This window comes from Trematomus bernacchii, unplaced genomic scaffold (assembly GCF_902827165.1).
Source record: "Trematomus bernacchii unplaced genomic scaffold, fTreBer1.1, whole genome shotgun sequence".
Lineage (NCBI taxonomy): Eukaryota > Metazoa > Chordata > Actinopteri > Perciformes > Nototheniidae > Trematomus > Trematomus bernacchii.
In genome coordinates, this window is record NW_022987839.1 from 1940734 (window position 1) to 1957699 (window position 16966).

General features: G+C 41.1%; 1 protein-coding gene across 1 annotated transcript in view; it reads left to right on the forward strand.

Moving 5' to 3' along the window:
• The window catches only part of LOC117500252 (receptor-type tyrosine-protein phosphatase mu-like), a 154319-nt gene that overhangs the window by 41453 nt on the left and 95900 nt on the right, over positions 1 to 16966 (forward strand). Inside the window, 4 exon segments of the mRNA XM_034153057.1 lie at positions 6178 to 6452; positions 9931 to 10009; positions 11763 to 11878; positions 13778 to 13952. Coding sequence (XP_034008948.1) covers positions 6178 to 6452; positions 9931 to 10009; positions 11763 to 11878; positions 13778 to 13952 — 645 coding nt within the window.

Genomic DNA, 16966 nt, shown 5'->3' on the forward strand with positions numbered 1-16966 from the left:
TTTGGATAGCTCAATTTCCAGCTACAGCTGAACATTTGTTATGGTTTTATTTATTTGAGTGAAGGCAAATCAACGATAGACAAATGTATAGAAATGCTACGAAAATATATTGGTACCAATAAGACTACCATTATAAAGGATTCATAAATGGTTTGTAATTAGGTTATTAATTAGGTTGTAAACACTTTATTAATCATTAAGAACCATTTATAAACCAGTTCTAACGCATACATCAACACAGGCTCACTATTTGGCAAGATGACTAAGCCTTATATTGGCTACTTAGCGAGAATCAACACGGTGAGCAACAGATACCAAGGATGCTGGCTGATGAAGAAGATGAAGTAAGCTAGGTAGCCAATATAAGACTTAACAGTACAGATAAACGTGGGCTCACTATTTGGCAAGCAACCGGTCACAGGTGCCCTGTTTATCTCATGTCTTATAAAAGCTTATTAATGATTTATAAAGTGTTCACAACCTAATTAATAAATTAATTACAAACTATTCGTAAACCCTTTATAAGGGTAGTCTTATTGTAAAGTGGTACCTATATATTTTAACAAGAACTGAATATGTTTACATTTAAGTAAGAACTGAATGCATAATGAACATAATCATTCCAAGTGAAATTATGCAGGAAATAGTTTTACAGCTAGTTATCAGATAGTTTATCAAACAATAAACAAAAAACTGGAGTCCATGTTTATCACATCAAATTGAGTGTCAAATTATGATTTTCCTTTAAAAAATATTTAAAATCAACTTTTCGAAGAAATGCGAGTTAGCGTGCTAATTTTAATCGACTTAAATGTGTATAACGTTAGCTCGATTTATCATTTTATCACTATTAATTTCCATTGGCATGTCGCTTTCAGGGCTACAACCAAATGTAATTAATTTTTCCAACTTCTCATTTTTGGACTGATAATTCAATTTTTGTGTAAAAGCCCTCATTTGGGCACAGTGACCTTAGTGATAATGAATAAAATATTCTAGCATAATGAAAATAATACAATTCCCTTTCAGCTCTGTGCCCTTCATTTGTGAAGAATGGCAACATGAATGTATGTAGCATCTGCAGCAGGAACATTTCATCTTTGCTAATTCATTTTTCATACCAGTCTGCATGTTCTCCATGTTCAGCCGTCATTGTAATGGAAGGTGAAGGTGGCCTACATTGGAATAATAATAAATCTGTTCCTCTGAATACCTCAGACAATAGCCGAGCCCTGGCCTTTACAGAGTTGCAGACATGGGCCTTGAGTGTGCCGAGAGCCCTCTATTTTTAATTGGTGTCCAACACGCTATTGTTAAGGCGCAAAAGATAGAGGGAAGAGTAGAGGGGGAGAAAACACCCGTGTGCATCACTAGCATATTAGCTCAGCGCTAACACAGTGTCATTATAATTTGCTCTTAGTCTCACTGGCTAATTAGCTTGTCATGGTGCAGCAGGTCCTGCCGAGTATGTGGTCATTAGACTATAAGAGCAGAGAAATGAATGGCAATCAGTGTTCTCCTGTCATCTTCTCCTCTCCTGTTAGACGATGACAGCGGCAGCACAATGCGCTGTCGCTTGAAATAATATATTTTTATGTTTTGTGGTGGTCAATAATGAGGACAAGAAAGCCCCCTTGTTGTGTTCGAGCTCACTGATCCAAAGCAGGACGGTTTGAAGGCCGCAGCTTGGTGACAGGAGTGTCATTGCAACAGTTTTGCAACCCGCCTGGCAGCGAGGAAGAAATGTTGTAATATTTACATGTATTGCAATCAAATGCATTTTAATATTAACAGCCTCTGAGCTTTATTAAACTAGAAGTGACTACTTACTTAGGGTACCTATTGTACTATTAATAATTCACCAACGCAGTAGTAAAAAAAATGTACAAAAGCTGCTTGAGGGATATGATATTTTCATCTTTAATTACCAACAAAGAGCGGTGCTGTGCATGAATCTCCTCTGCAACACTGTCACAACATGGCCGCTTTGCAATGAAAAGTAAACAGCCTGTTTTAATCATAGGAAGAATGCCTAGTGCCAGCACCTTTTGTCTTTGTAACATGAGCTACAACTGAACTATTCATCACCTGATTATTAGTGCTGGTTCACATCACACCAAGGGTTGCTGATGCCTCAAAGGGAAAAAAACAAAAGTGTTCTGGGCACCTGAGCAGATGGCGGAAAGTTATTAAAGAGACCTTGCAGCCCTCATATCAAAGCACCTGATTGAGGTTGGACAAACGAGTGTCTCAAAGTCGACTCATCTCCTGCCCTTCTGCTTGTACCTTACACAACTTCCTGCAAAGCCTCAGAAATAATTAGCGCCTCAACACTTGAGTCAGAGACAAACTGAAAGTGAATAATAGATTAAAAAGCTCTGGGAGAACAACAGTGCTCAGTTCACAACAGTGGATCATAACGGAGTGATCATGCTGTGCAGGGCGATCTATACCACAGGACAGCCACAAGCATAATGTACTAGTCAGTGGAGGTTAGAGTAAATAAAAATAGTACTCAATTAAAGGTAGTGCTTCTTTAGAATTGTATTGACTCAAGTTAAGTACAAATAACTTATTGAGTAAGAGCTCGTAAAGAAGTAGTGAGTAGCTTTATGACCTGGAGCTTGGTCTGGATGTTGGGTCATGTGCATGAGCCTCATCTGAAGGAGACATCTTCTGCCATGATCTTGAACTGTAGTCTTTTGATGGGGTTTCTGGAGGTGGTACGGCCACATTTCCATTATATCTAGGATGCTATGATTGGCTGAACGGCTTATCTTATCTCTCGCTGTCTGAAAATCACTGTCATGCGTTTGAGCTCAGCTGAATATAAAAGTGATTTATAGCTAAATGTGGTGTAGCCCAATGTAAGGGTGTAGGAGTACATATCTTTTATTTCATATCATCTCAAATGTAGCCTCAAATCAACTACCCAGAAGTACAATTTTATATTAAAAAATATATATATACTTTACTACATGCAAAGAGTAAATGTAACTACTGGCATCTGTAATGCTGCGTTCACACCGGACACGATGCGATGTTTGGGGGGCGGCGCGATTACATGTCAAGTCAATGCAGAGACGCGGACAGACGCGAATTCGCTCTGACGGCGAGCATGAAGCGGTTGATGCGAATGTCGCGGCGCGATTGGAGGGGGCCGCGACAACCGCTCGAGTTCATTTTTTTCAACTCGAGCGTCAAATTCCCGTGACGCGATCTCGTGGTAGCCAATCAGCGGTGAGGATCTCAGCCTGCCATCACTGACGTAGAACCACAAAACCAAAACATCAGCCGTTAGCTGTTAGCACACAGAGCTCAAAGCTCCTCATATCTGTTCAGAAACTGGACAAAAGTTAAACAAGTACAAACCACAGACTGTCTGTGCCATGGCGAATACAGTCGCTGGTTTATTTATGTCTGTAGGCCGTTGTTATGAGTGTGGACGGAGCATATACAACGTTAGCTTAGCCTGGTCGATCCGATCTTCATTCAGAAAACAAGCATTTTAAAAGGTTTTTCGCCTGCCGTCTTGTCTGCAGACTTGTCAAAGCATTAATTCATGGTTTTTACTAACCGGTATCAGTATGTTGTTACTTCGGCATCATTTAGAAACGTGTATTATAATTAAATCACGGCAAAAATATGTTCATTTTGTTGTTGTAGTTGTAGCCCCAAGCATGGAATGTTGGAACCGCTCAGTTGTCATGGCAGTAGTTTTGTAGTTCCAGTGTTCCATGCTTGAGTCATGTGATGGCACTGAGCTATCTCCATGACAACAAAAAGACAATGAGATTTAATTGAAAGTGTTGGGGATTTAGAAGACTTTATCTATCCTGGGGGAAATCAGGTTTCATGCTGCGTCATTTGAGAGAAAAATAATAAAAAATAATAAAATAAATAACACAAATATTTAGTAAAGAAAATTATTAAAAGATTTAAAATAATTGAATACAAAAATGTATGTAAAGTATAAACATAAGAAATGAAAGGGAAAAGGAGCACACTGATACACTAAACATATATATTGTATATACAGTAGTACATTAGTTCTTGAATGCATTTTATAATAACTTCATAATTAATTTTGGACACATTTCTTATTGTTCAATAAGAAATGATCTAAGCCTTACCCATAAAAGGTTGAACACACGTTATCGCTCACATAATCTGTATTCCATTTCTACATGATACAATAATGCACACTTAGGATGCACAGGTTCACCTGCAGTATCATATCGTTTCTCTGGTTTGCGGTCATGCTTTTACTTCCGTTTCAATGATGTGAGTAGAGATCTTCTTGTGTATGCCCCCCATATGATGCGATCGAAAACACATTAAGATCCTTTTAAACAACAACTTGCTACCACCTGACAAAAAAAAGCCGCGGAGGCTGACTCGGTGTCATCACAACTCACTGCTCCTCCTCCTCCTCTGCTCCCTCTCCTCCTGTTTCATTGTGTAAACATGACAGAACCCCCACTCGTTATCTGAAGCTGGAGACAGATGGAATTGGTGAGCGTTACAAGTGCAGCACAACAAGACAAGTGGGCAAGCTCGAGTCATTGAAGGAACAAATGGGGTTTTGTGAGAGGCTGTTTGGTTGGCACACTGGGGGACCAAGCCTGCTGATTTAGTCAACGTAATTCACCCTTTTTAACACCATATCTGAGTGAATCACCAGATGTTAAATTTAATGAAGAAGATTCGCATCCACCACCGTTCTGCTCTGCCTCCCATGCAGGGGAGCAGAGCTATTTGCTAACAGGTTGTTTGTCTCACCTCTAAGCAAAATGTGCCTTCCAGTCATTACCACACTTTCCAAAAAAACTCAAAAAAAGGAAGTAGAAACTGAATCTTTTTGGCCACGTCTCAAATGCTGTTACGATTTGTGCCATCTCATTAGCGAGCCAAGCTAAATAGCATGATGACAAATAGAATGTGTTCTGCATCTCCTTGAAAGCTTGCCAATATAATAATTCTCACTTGTGTTTTATTGGCAAGAAGGGAGAGAATTAGATTAACCTTTAATATTGAACCGAAGCGATAAAATCCAAATGGGGCTGGCTTGGCAAATAGATTTAAACTTATTGATTTCTCATCATTTCCCTTCTCTCAGTCATTGAGGGGAAAAAAACACCCCTCATAAAATACCCTGCATTTTTACGATAAGTCGCTTTTCGGTCTTTGTATTTAGATAAATGATGGAAAAATTAAATTAGAGGTTCTATCAATCCAAGCGTAAGAGCATTTTCTCATTAAGGGGCACCTGCTTGAATCCCCAGCGCTAATAGAAAATGTCTCAGCACTGTCATTTACCTTCTTTCTGCATATTTGTTATGATATTACATCCTTTTATTTAGTTAATGTTAAACCCAAGGACCCGATTGCTTTGAATAAACAGATTTTTGTCCTGGACATCTTTCTGTTATGTAAAATTACCACCTGCTTCAAAACACCAACCGATCCAAGTAATGTTGCCAAGGATTAAACAGAACTGTACCACTTTAGTTTTTGGCATCTTTATTTAAAGATACATTACATGAATTTCTTATTTTTCTTCCACCTCCTGGTTGACAATTTGGAACTCACAAGCACCTGTAATACACCGATATTACTCAGTTTACCCACCCATATTACACTGTTATTAAACCCATGTTACACCCATGTTACACCATTATTACACCCATATTATACCAATGTAATGTTATACTGTTATTAGACTCATATTACACCCATATTACACCCATATAACACCCATATAATATCAATGTTACACTCATATTACACCCATATTACACCGTCATTACACTGGTATTACACCCATTTTACACACAGACACAGACTGTCAAGTGTCTGTATCCCCCAGGTTACAAAAACCATTAAAGGTCTAAGATTATCAACATAAACACAGAATGATCTTTTCTGAAACTCAGTGGTTGTAACATGAAATGCAGGTGCTTCAAGGCTTTTCAATCCCGGTAATGATATACTATATCATCAATATCACGACTAATTACATTTCTTAATCGTAATAATTAGTTCTTTTAAAAAAATGATTTTCCCATACTTTCATCGCTAGGTAAATGGGCAGTTGTAAATAGGACTATTGCAGGACTTTTTTCTACGTCTATTTTTAAACTGCTTGTTGCTTAAATTGCCTTGTCCGTGTTGCAGGTTCGGCCTTCATGATGATGAATACGTCGGGACGCTTCGCAGGGCAGAAGGCTCTGCTGCTGACACCCCAGCTGAGAGAGAATGACACCCACTGCGTTACCTTCCACTACTACATAGGAGGCAGAGACAACAGCCACCCAGGACACCTGAACGTCTACATCAAGGAGAACAACAGTCCCATGGGGATGCCGGTGTGGAACGTGTCCGGCTCGGCCACCCGCACCTGGGGACAGGTGGAGCTGGCCGTCAGCACCTACTGGCCCAACTTCTACCAGGTGAGGAAACCCAGAGTGATCCCACATTCTTCTCTTTGCATAATGTGTCATCACAAAACTAGGTTGCTCATTGTAAGCAGCCCTTTATTACCAAGCCAAAGTCATTAAAGCCTGCCTCGCGGGGTGGAGCAAGAAAAATGTATTATTTGAGAAGGTCCAAACAATTGCACAATGGCCTATTCAAAACACCTAAGATTATTGATTTCTGGGGCTACCGCTGTATCCATGGTAATCTGTTCTCTCTCCCTGCCATCTGAGCCTGTTCTCTTTTTCCAATTCTGAAAACTCATTTTCACTTCCCAATGCACATGACTGCTGGTAGGGGCAAGGTGATTTCACACTTGCCTGGCTATTAGTCTTCGCTGGGGCTTGTTCCACGAGTCCACCAAATGTTAATTGATGCAGAGAGACCCCTTAACCTCCCAATGGGAGATGTTCCCTTGGTGAATTATTTCATTATGGCCTGAGCTGGGCGACAGTGGAGCTGAGGGGAGTTCTCCTGCTTGCTCATCATAGCCAACCCTGATAACTTGGTTAACAAGGTACACCGCTGAGCTTTCTCACTGCTGAATGCAAGATAGGAGCCTTAATGAGAGGCACATGGACAAAAGAAAGAGAGAAGAGGGGGAAGGCAACAGGATTTTGACCCTTGCCTGACATAATGATGCAAAGCTTATCTGGATAAAATGTTTTTTTCAGATTTATCCTGTGCAGACCTCGGTGGCTAAAGCAACATGCACAAGTCCAAGCTCTAGCCATCACTGAAACCATTAAAAAAATAGGGAAATTAATCTTTTCTTTATATTTTTAATTTGTTTATACAGTATAACACTTTGACCGTAACTTTGCCCAAACCAAGCAAGCTACACCTTTTAAACAGTGTTCTGCTTTTGAAATCCATGTTAAGTTTAGTGACGCTTGAATATTTGACATGTTGTTCACAGTGGGTTTCTGCAGAGTTCTGTACATGGGTTGAGCATCTCAGCCCGAAATGATTTGTAATGTTTCCCAGTGTGCTCAGGGAAATTTCCCCAGTGGAAGGTCCGTCTCGGTTTGTAATTGTTCCAGACCCAAAGTGACAACATTGGTAAATGTGAGGATGCTAATGATATTAGCGCCACTCTCAGTAGAGAAAAGAGAGACCAATGCTTGAAATTGTCACTAATTAACAACATGGCACTAATTATAGGTATCTTTAATTGCACGGTAACCTACGCTATCGTCAAAGGGAAGCCACCTGATACTGGGAAATTATTTTTTAATTACCGGTAAGTATTTTAGTCGTCATGAGCCCCTCAGCCTTTCATAATTACTCTTCTGTCAGGTCATCCCTAAAACTTTTAATTGAGATTGTCATGCATTTCCAAAGCTGCTGAACACTGGCAAAAACTTTAACTTTTAATAAATGAAATGTGTCTAAATAGGGTCTGCACATCGCTCAAAAATAAGTACTATGTGCACAAGATGAACACCCAATATTAATCCTGATGAGAGAGAAAAACTCAAATGTCCTCATCCGTCTTGATTTCAATACAGTAGAGCCATTGGCAGAGCTAATCAATCCTGCTGTAATGTAGTACTTAGCCAAGTCCCTCAGGGATAGCCAGAGCGGTGATGTAGACATTCAATGTGGGGTCACCACGTGTCTCGCTGGCAAATGAGAACAGTGAACTTTCCCGTGACACCAACAGCTTTCGTCCCATGTGAATATTTTTCAGTCTGTGGGTCAGGCCCAATTATGCACTGCACTATCATTGATGTTAGAATCAATTATATCACAGCTATTAGGCAAGTTGACTGATGTCTGTTGCACAAACAAAGGATTTCAATTAGAGAGTGGGGGCTAGTTCATTTGTCTGGTGGTGATATATGGAGTGGTTGGCCTTTTAATTTCCTTTAAATTAGCCTGTAATGAGGCCATAATTGGCACCCAAGACATTCACTTTCATATTTCATGAGACAAAAAAAGAAATGTATAATTAGACACCCTTATCTGAAGGCATCCTGCCTCCCTGATGACAATGGTAACTATCTCCTCCTCCACATTCCCCGGCTACAAAAGGAATCTCAGAGATGTAAGTGTGTGCAGCCTAGCTACGGCTAGCAGAACATCTGTGTCTGTGTGAGACCATATACAGAACATTTCCATTAATATATACCGTTCACTGGGAGATATAGGCGTATATTTAGTGAGTTATGGCATGCGAAACATGTGTAGTGTGTGGCGTAATGGGTCTGTACCACACCCTGGGTTTGGGAAGGGACTGGCATTCTTCTTCCTTTTTTGACACAGTGCAGACCAGCGAGTACATAACTCTGACATTCTGCTGGGACACGCCCTCTGACGGGGCTTACGACCATTTGTTTTGCAGCAAATGTTGGCCCTTAAAATAGACTCATGGTAGTCCTACTTGGCACAGTTGTAGTTGATTTCAGATTTCTGTTGTCAGAGATAGCAACAAACATGTCAGACACGTAACACTAGACACAGAGCAACTGTTGAATGCAACAAGCATACGTTCACATATGTTCACACTTAAATCTAGTGGCATCCGTGCATGGAAAGATATATTTTTATTTTTATATTTTTGGTTTGAGGCGTTTTCCTTTGAGATTTATATGCTAGTCAACAGGTTTTTTTTAGAGCCTATTTAAAAAGTAGTGCTTAAAATACTGTGAACAATACAAAAAAATGTTTAGGTAATAACCAAGAGTCACTTGCACCAGTTGTATAAGTTAAAATGTTGCCTAGTTGTAATTTATTTTGCTAATAAGATATTTAAAATGAAAACCAGCAGCACCACACAGTATATTCCTCTGTGTAGTGTTTGTAATTGTTTACCGTTAAGTGAAAAACTGAGTTAGCTAACTTAAGCTTGACCATTAATTACGTTATAACTTAACTATTTTATTTGGATCACAGCTTGTAATGCAGCATTGACTTCCTGTTTGCAAATGTAATTGCTTTGGATTTGACATCACTGCAGAACAACAAACAGGTTTACAGATTATGCTTCAGTCTCTTTAGAACTAGCTATTAAGTTTAAAGAACGTTTAAGGGACTTGCAGATAAACCTAAAGAAGGGTATAAGAATGGGAATGTTCATGTCATACAATGCACAAGTAAAATCCCATTCACCTGCATTGTTTTGGGGTAAAAGCACCTGAATAACTGATTAGTGAATGATATCTCAACCGTGTCTCTCCCCACTATGTGTTTGTCACCGACTGTGTGCTAAACGTCTCAGGGCTCAAACTTAATTTAACACTTGCATGTCATCGCACCTTTCAACTGTGACATATTGTGGAAATAACGTCAGTGGCCCGCAGCTGTGTGACCAGCTGCGGCCCAGCTAAGAGCAGATCGCATTAGCAGGAGCTGGACTTCCCTTTGCACACGGGCAGCCTCACTCAAGTGCCATTTGAAGACATCTGCCCATTTATCATTGGTGTTATGAGTGTCCTCTCTCCTCCTCAGATTGTGTTTGAAGCCGTAACCTCAGGGCAGCGTGGCTTGCTGGCCATCAAAGACGTCGTGGTCCAGGGCCACCAGTGCAGTAAGTCCTTTTTTCCCTTCGCCATAAAAGAATATCATCAAACATTCATTGTCCTTTCCATGACACCCTCCCAAATACCTGTATCGCTGTTTATATTCAAGGCCTCCCAGTCAAACAAAGGGCCTTCAAACAGTATGCTACAGTCAATCCAAAGTGTAAACCTCCCTCCTCATAGCCCCATGAAGATTTATGAGCATACAGACGACATGCTGAAGTGTGCTCAGGATATAATGTTGGAGTGGCTGTGTTAAATCTATCCTTCGAGAGATGGGAGAAATAGCGTAAAAAGGGATGAAAAAACAAATACACTTGCTGCTGCTTGTGTTTGGATTCCACCATTTTTCTCCTCCCTCAAGGATATTCAGTGCAGCGTCTCCTCTTTCAGATGTTCAGAGTTCTGCTTCCCTCGCTGAATATACTTTAGAGTGCGCTGCGGAGCTAATGAACATGTAATCAGTCGCATATTTAGATTTTTTCCGCTTCAGCTTTTGGGATAGGCTGCTGCTGTTAGAAAACAAGGAAAAGGGATCTTCAGGATATGCTTTTGAGTACCTTGAGAGTCATGCTACTCCATATGGCTCTTCTTAATCTTATACAAAGAGATTTTCACACTCTACAGTCTAAGTCTAAATCAATACCACACGGGTTTTCATTAATTGATTTATACTTTACCCCTCATAGCCAAAGTATCAAGCTCTGATTGTGAGGCGCTAATGACCTGGTAACCATTAGAAAGCAGCTGAATTCCTACAAATGTTATGTCAATAAAATGGATTTATATAGCGATAGGTGTTGCATATGAATGTATTTGAGTAAATCAATGAGGCCTTGCGACATGATCAATGTTTAAATGTGTGAAAGTGTGTTTGGGTCAATAACCCGCTCAGTGGCAATAGGGTTTATTTGACTGATAAGCAAAGTGATCAGAGAGACTCGTCGGTGGAGCGCAGCCAATTCATTTTCTATTTATACGACCATGTGGAATATCTAGCACAAAGGTGTGATTATGCCACTGGGTGGTCTGCCTCTTCTTTGCATCATTAAAGAAGACATTAGCGATGAGAAAAATAGATTTGTCTCTTTTGGCACTGGATGGATTGACAGGACAAAGTTATAAAGGAGGTGTAGTTCAAAGACGGGATTGTAAAATATTAAGTAGAAATGAAAGTCTTGATGATGAAAGTGATAGAATTAGCTTTTGCCAAGTCTTTAGAGATTTGGTTATGTTTTGAATCAAGGTCGCTCCATTGAATTGCCCTATTTTTCTATGCAGAATAGCGGTGCTAATCAAAAATGTTCTACATAAGTTACTTTCTATGCACTATCCCAGTCAGTGTGCATACTGATAATGAGCACAGTCTGAGAAGAGAATAATGCTTTGGGAAAAAAAATACCCTCAATCTATGAAAGGATGCATTTTAAAGGCAGTGTTTTTGATCGGTGCACGATCTGTGTCTCATTTCAAGGATTTTGGTGGAAATCTTCCGCACAAAGCGATGTTGCCCTCCGGCGCTGACGGGTATCAGAAAGTATAATAAAGAGCAATATCCATTCAAACATTTAGCATAAAAAATCTTGGCACAAACAAAGTGGGTAACGCTTTCGACACAGGAGCATGGACCTTGATGCAGACCACATTTTTAGTGATTAAATCTCACAAATATTTGATGGAGAAGCAATGCTGCAACTCAGCATTCACTCTTAAATGACTTTTCTGCAGCTGTCTGATCAATATTTGCATTTTTTCTCCCAGTGAACACACCTCACTTCCTGACCATAAAGGGAGTGGAGGTCAACGCTGGACAGACGGCATCTTTTCACTGCACTGTCAATGGACGCAAAAGGGACAATTTCCGCCTCTGGCTTCAGGTGAGATCCATTTTCATGCTTTAACTTACACTCTAAATCTAAGACTAAATCAGAGGGTGGGATCAGTATTATAAGTGTGCCCTCTGGAAACGAACGTGCCTCACTGAACAGACCCTACTGTCTGAATATGTAATCGTATGATCCTCAGTGCTGTTGTCGAAGAAGGCTGCAGGCTTATTTCCACTGTAAATGGGGATATTAGAAATGTAGCATATGCTATTTAATTTAGCAAGCTCTCAAATAAGGATTTGTAATAATTTGATGGCTTGATGGGATGGGCTTTGTGTTTCCAGAGTATTGAGTTAGCTATTTTCTTACAATGTTCAACTGTCTGTGTTGAGTGTTTAGCAACAATGGGTAAATCAAAGTTTCCCAACAGCTGGGTTATTGTCAGGGCAAAATCAGTGTCGTCTTAAACTTGCATCTGAAAAAGTACATTTGATTTGAAAAATGTGTAGGAACCCTGATAAGTTCAAGATCTGATTTAAGGGGAAAATATCGTTACTGGAAAACTAAAATGAATGCCGACGCTAACAACTCATAACACTGTAGAGATAATTGCACTAGTTCAACAACTCAAAGTGTATGGATCACATGGTTGGGTAAAAGAAGAGGGTAGCATAAGAATGAGGCAAGAGCTATTTTGTTATTTATAACATGTTTAACCCTAATTACATATAGCCAAATGTAAACCAGTTGCACCACAACCATAGACAGTACATCTTCCTGATTGGCTGACAACTGTCTGTTTAAATTGCAGTTACCTCAAACATACTTCTGGTTAGCAGTTTCACCACAGCTCTAAATGATAAAGGATATGAGGAAACAACTGACAAGGTGGCAGTGAAGAAGAGGTGCCATGGGACACTTAATCGTGTACAATGGACAAAGTATAGCAATTCTACAAATAACAATACTCACTTTTAAAAGTTGCTTTGAGGAAAAACAAGTGGCTTTTTTAGTCAAATCATAAGACAAATCCGACATTGCTTTATATTGCCCTTGTGTTTTCACCTGTTCCCAGATTTCCAGAGGCCTCTGTGTCTGGGGGGAAGGGGATTACAGTTGTTTTAGATCACCGCAGTATGGTCTTAACCTATATAGATGTTGGCTCTGTGGAAACCGTGTACTATATCCGGCAAAACTGAGCTGCACAGCAGTCTTGAATTGACCTTGTTCTGAGCAGCAAAGGTAGTGCATCTGGCAGACATAACCCCGCCGGCACTGCTGCTAAGCACACTGTCACACATGTGATCAGTGGGAGCATGACGCTGGGTAAAGGTCCTCTGCCAGGTACTCCATCATTTTAACAAACACGTCCTCATTAGCACAGGAGCTGGAAAACAAACATTAAGTGAAGTCCCCCGATGACAGTAATGAAGAAATATTTCTAATGAACAAATGTCCCCCATCTGCCTGCTGTGAGGGGTGACAGCTGGGGAGAGGTGGTGTGTGTGTGTGTGTGTGTGTGTGTGTGTGTGTGTGTGTGTGTGTGTGTGTGTGTGTGTGTGTGTGTGTGTGTGTGTGTGTGTGTGTGTGTGTGTGTGTGTGTGTGTGTGTGTGTGTGTGGTGTGTGTGTGTGTGTGTGTGTGTGTGTGTGTGTGTGTGTGTGTGTGTGTGTGGTGTGTGTGTGTGTGTGTGTGTGTGTGTGTGTGTGTGTGTGTGTGTGTGTGTGTGTGTGTGTGTGTGTGTGTGTGTGTGTGTGTGTGTGTGTGTGTGTGTGTGTGTGTGTGTGTGTGTGTGTGTGTGTGTGTGTGTGTGTGTGTGTGTGTGTGTGTGTGTGGCACAGGAACAGACAACTCAACCAGAGTTTCTGAAACACACAAGGTCAGGCCACTTTGCTTATTAAACCTTTCCATTTTGTGGGCTCACTTTTGTCTTTGTCTCGGTTCCAAACAGGGCATCGGTGGACGGGAGGCTCCGATGAAAGCCACAAAACCTTGGAACAACCGGCGCTTCATTGGCACTTTTGATGTAGAGAACACAACCAAGGGTGACTCGGGCCGCTACCGCTGCATCGTCCACTCAGACAAAGGGGTTGGAGTGTCCAATTATGGCGAACTAACCATAAAACGTGAGTATTGGTCCCAGAGCAGAGAGAAAACAAAAACAAAGCCTATCTGAACCAACTCGGCACAGACAGCATGAATGCTTTTCCATCCACATGACCTCTACACACACAGCAAAGTCAACAGGAGATAAACAGGAAGTGCTCTGTGTTCGTCCTCTAAGGCGATACTAAAAAAAATACACGCTTTTTATGTTGATTTGTTATTTAGAGGACTTTAATACTTACCCTGTAAAGGCTGTCCTTGACTGAGCACAATTCCACCTAAAAGATCACAACGGGTTTACAGTAACCTCTCTGATATTTCACTCCTGCAGTCATTTGATATGAATTTATGGAGTCGTCTGAAACTAAATCCAGCAAGGCCTCACTTTCCTATAGCCCGGTAATGGCCTTCTATATTTCTTCACCTCAATTTTCTCCCTGTGCTTTCAATTGAATTTACTGCCCCGATTTTTTTCCATTCTTTTTTTTTTTTTTGTCTCCAAGCTTTCTGTGATTGATAGGTTTAATCCTGGCTGTCCAGATCGAGGTCTGTCAATCATGTGAGAATGGCCGGGCCCAGACAGAGCAGAGTGAAGAGGGAGATAAAGTCTCTCTGCCTGAGTGTATCAGTGGGTTTCAGTGGTGTACTCAAAGAAAATTTACTGACACACTGGAGGCACTCAAAACCACACTCGTGCATAAATTCAGCAACACAATCACTCGCACTTGCACATACTCGCCAGACGGCAATGTTTTTGCTGATCGCTGCTTTCAACGTGTTACTGCATTTATTTGTATAAAATACAAACCAGTAAAGTGTAGAGAGCCTTTGTCATAAATATTTAAAATATTTCTCTAGATTCAAGGATTCATCAAATCTTTTAATGCATCTCGTTTTAAGTTCGGCGGAGATGTCACACCTCGATGACTCCGGCATAAGCCAACTCGTCGCAGCAAGAAAAAAGAGGCGTTTTCACGGTTATAAGTGTCACACATAAAAAAAAAAAGGCTGATATGTCCTCTTATCGTACCAGTCATAAAACAAGTGCTTAACACTCCCAGCAATGTGTCTGAGTCGTAAATCCTCCTTAAATGTGTATTCACCGCTTCCGTGCCTCGTTTTTAGAAGAGTGACCGCGGAGTGGTTCTGTGGATTATGAGCCGGCTGCAGTCACACAGCGGCTCGTTCCCCCCCCCCCCCCCTCATTACCATACACTGCCTTTTTCTTCAACATGCGGAGAGTGAATGCTTGATTATCCCAGATAATCACTTCTGCCTTTCATGCCAGTATTCAGTCAGATTTATGCGCCCGTGTTGAAGTGCGCTGCATGTATTTCCTGAGCGCCATACGGATTGGGCCAGTGCAGCCCCCTTATCCCATGCCCCCCCCCCCTTGTGATGGGCTCTCCTGTAGTGCAGCCAGTGGTTCTGAAAGGGCGATAATTACTCTCTGTCCAAGAGCTGGCTCCTTTCTTGGCCTGGTTAGAATCACCTGGAGCCCGCAAAGCTTTTCGCTGTGCTCCAACACAGTATTCTGGGCTGTGCTCCTAACTCAAGGCTGACGAGGTGCGGCCGTGTCAGCACTAATGAGAATAGCCACCAAGAAATCGAAGGCCGACCAGTCAAGCTTGTCATTTTCCTGGTACCACCTCTGCTCTTTCCTATCAGGACAGGATCAATTCCTACAACAACGTAATGAGGACCTCTTGCATCTCAGCAAGAGCGGCTCAGTGGGAGTAATGAGCAAATGAAAGAAGGATTCATAAAAATGCAGGTCCAACCAATCTAACAACACAGCAGAGGGGCTGTTCTTATTATTGCCTTCTGTGTGGAGGATGGGAAATGGGTGGCCATTTACCAAAGTCTTATAATGCTGGAAGGATAAGTTGATTATTTAACATATTAAGGAAAATTGCCAATGACTTACTTGCATCATCTTATAAAATAGGAGGATTCTCTGTCTAATATTATTGTCAATTTAACATATTTGGGTTTTAGACTGTACAGTAGGTTAACGAAACAAGCAAAGTCAAGTCACCACCTTACTTTCATGAGCATACAAATAAATGAGTCACAGTGGCAGTCGCAGTATGTTGGTTCTCAGTATGTCTTTGCCACTCAGTATGGGGACCATGTGCAATGCATGGCAGTGTGACTGTTTTTCGTTGCATGTGCATGAGTGTGCATGAGTGTGCATGCTTGCATTCTGGCAGGCAGGCAGGTGCGGCGGTAGAGGAGAGCGCAGCTGTCGCCAGGCCGCTTGCCTGTCTGGTCAACATCATGACAACAGCTGCTCGCTGACCCTCTCGTATGGCCGCCACCGTCATCTGCGCGCTGTCAGCCATCTCCAGCCAGCATGGAGATCAGTTGGTAGACCTTTCCAGGGCCCCAACTGCTGCGAGGCTGCCTCGTGAGGCTTAAACACACTGGGAATTGAGTTGTTAATATCCCAAAGTGTTCCAGCACTTGAGAGTATTTCATACCGGTAATCCGTTATTTCCAGTGCGTCGGCCATGGCTGTTGAACAGAGGATTACTGCACCTACAGGAATTATTTCATCACTGTAAGCCGCTGTTGCCTTTGTCAAGCAATAACTTTCCAAAGTTAAATGAAATGCCTATAATACAAAATTCTGCATAGTTGTATTGTTACATAAATGGTCTCAAGTGAAAAATAGGATTGCTTGGCAGCAGGGGCATCTATGCATAAAAGTGAAAAGCATTTCTCTATAGTAAAGGAGTGTTGATTAAATTTGAATGGCTCTTACTTGATACTTAACTGCAACTGTTACTTGTGAATTTTAATATTATTATGCTTCTTGCCAAGTTGCTAAGTTTCTCACTCTCTGAGTCAGTCACGTCTTAGTCAGCAGCTAAAATCTTTGTCACATTTTGCATCACAGGGTGTTATCATAAAATGAATGTGTTGACAAATGTGTCAATAAAATCTGGTAACAACCTACATGGCCCTCTCCGCCTCTTTTAGGTAGGACTTTGTGTTTTTTCAAATTACAAAGTTCTTACTTTTAATTTGG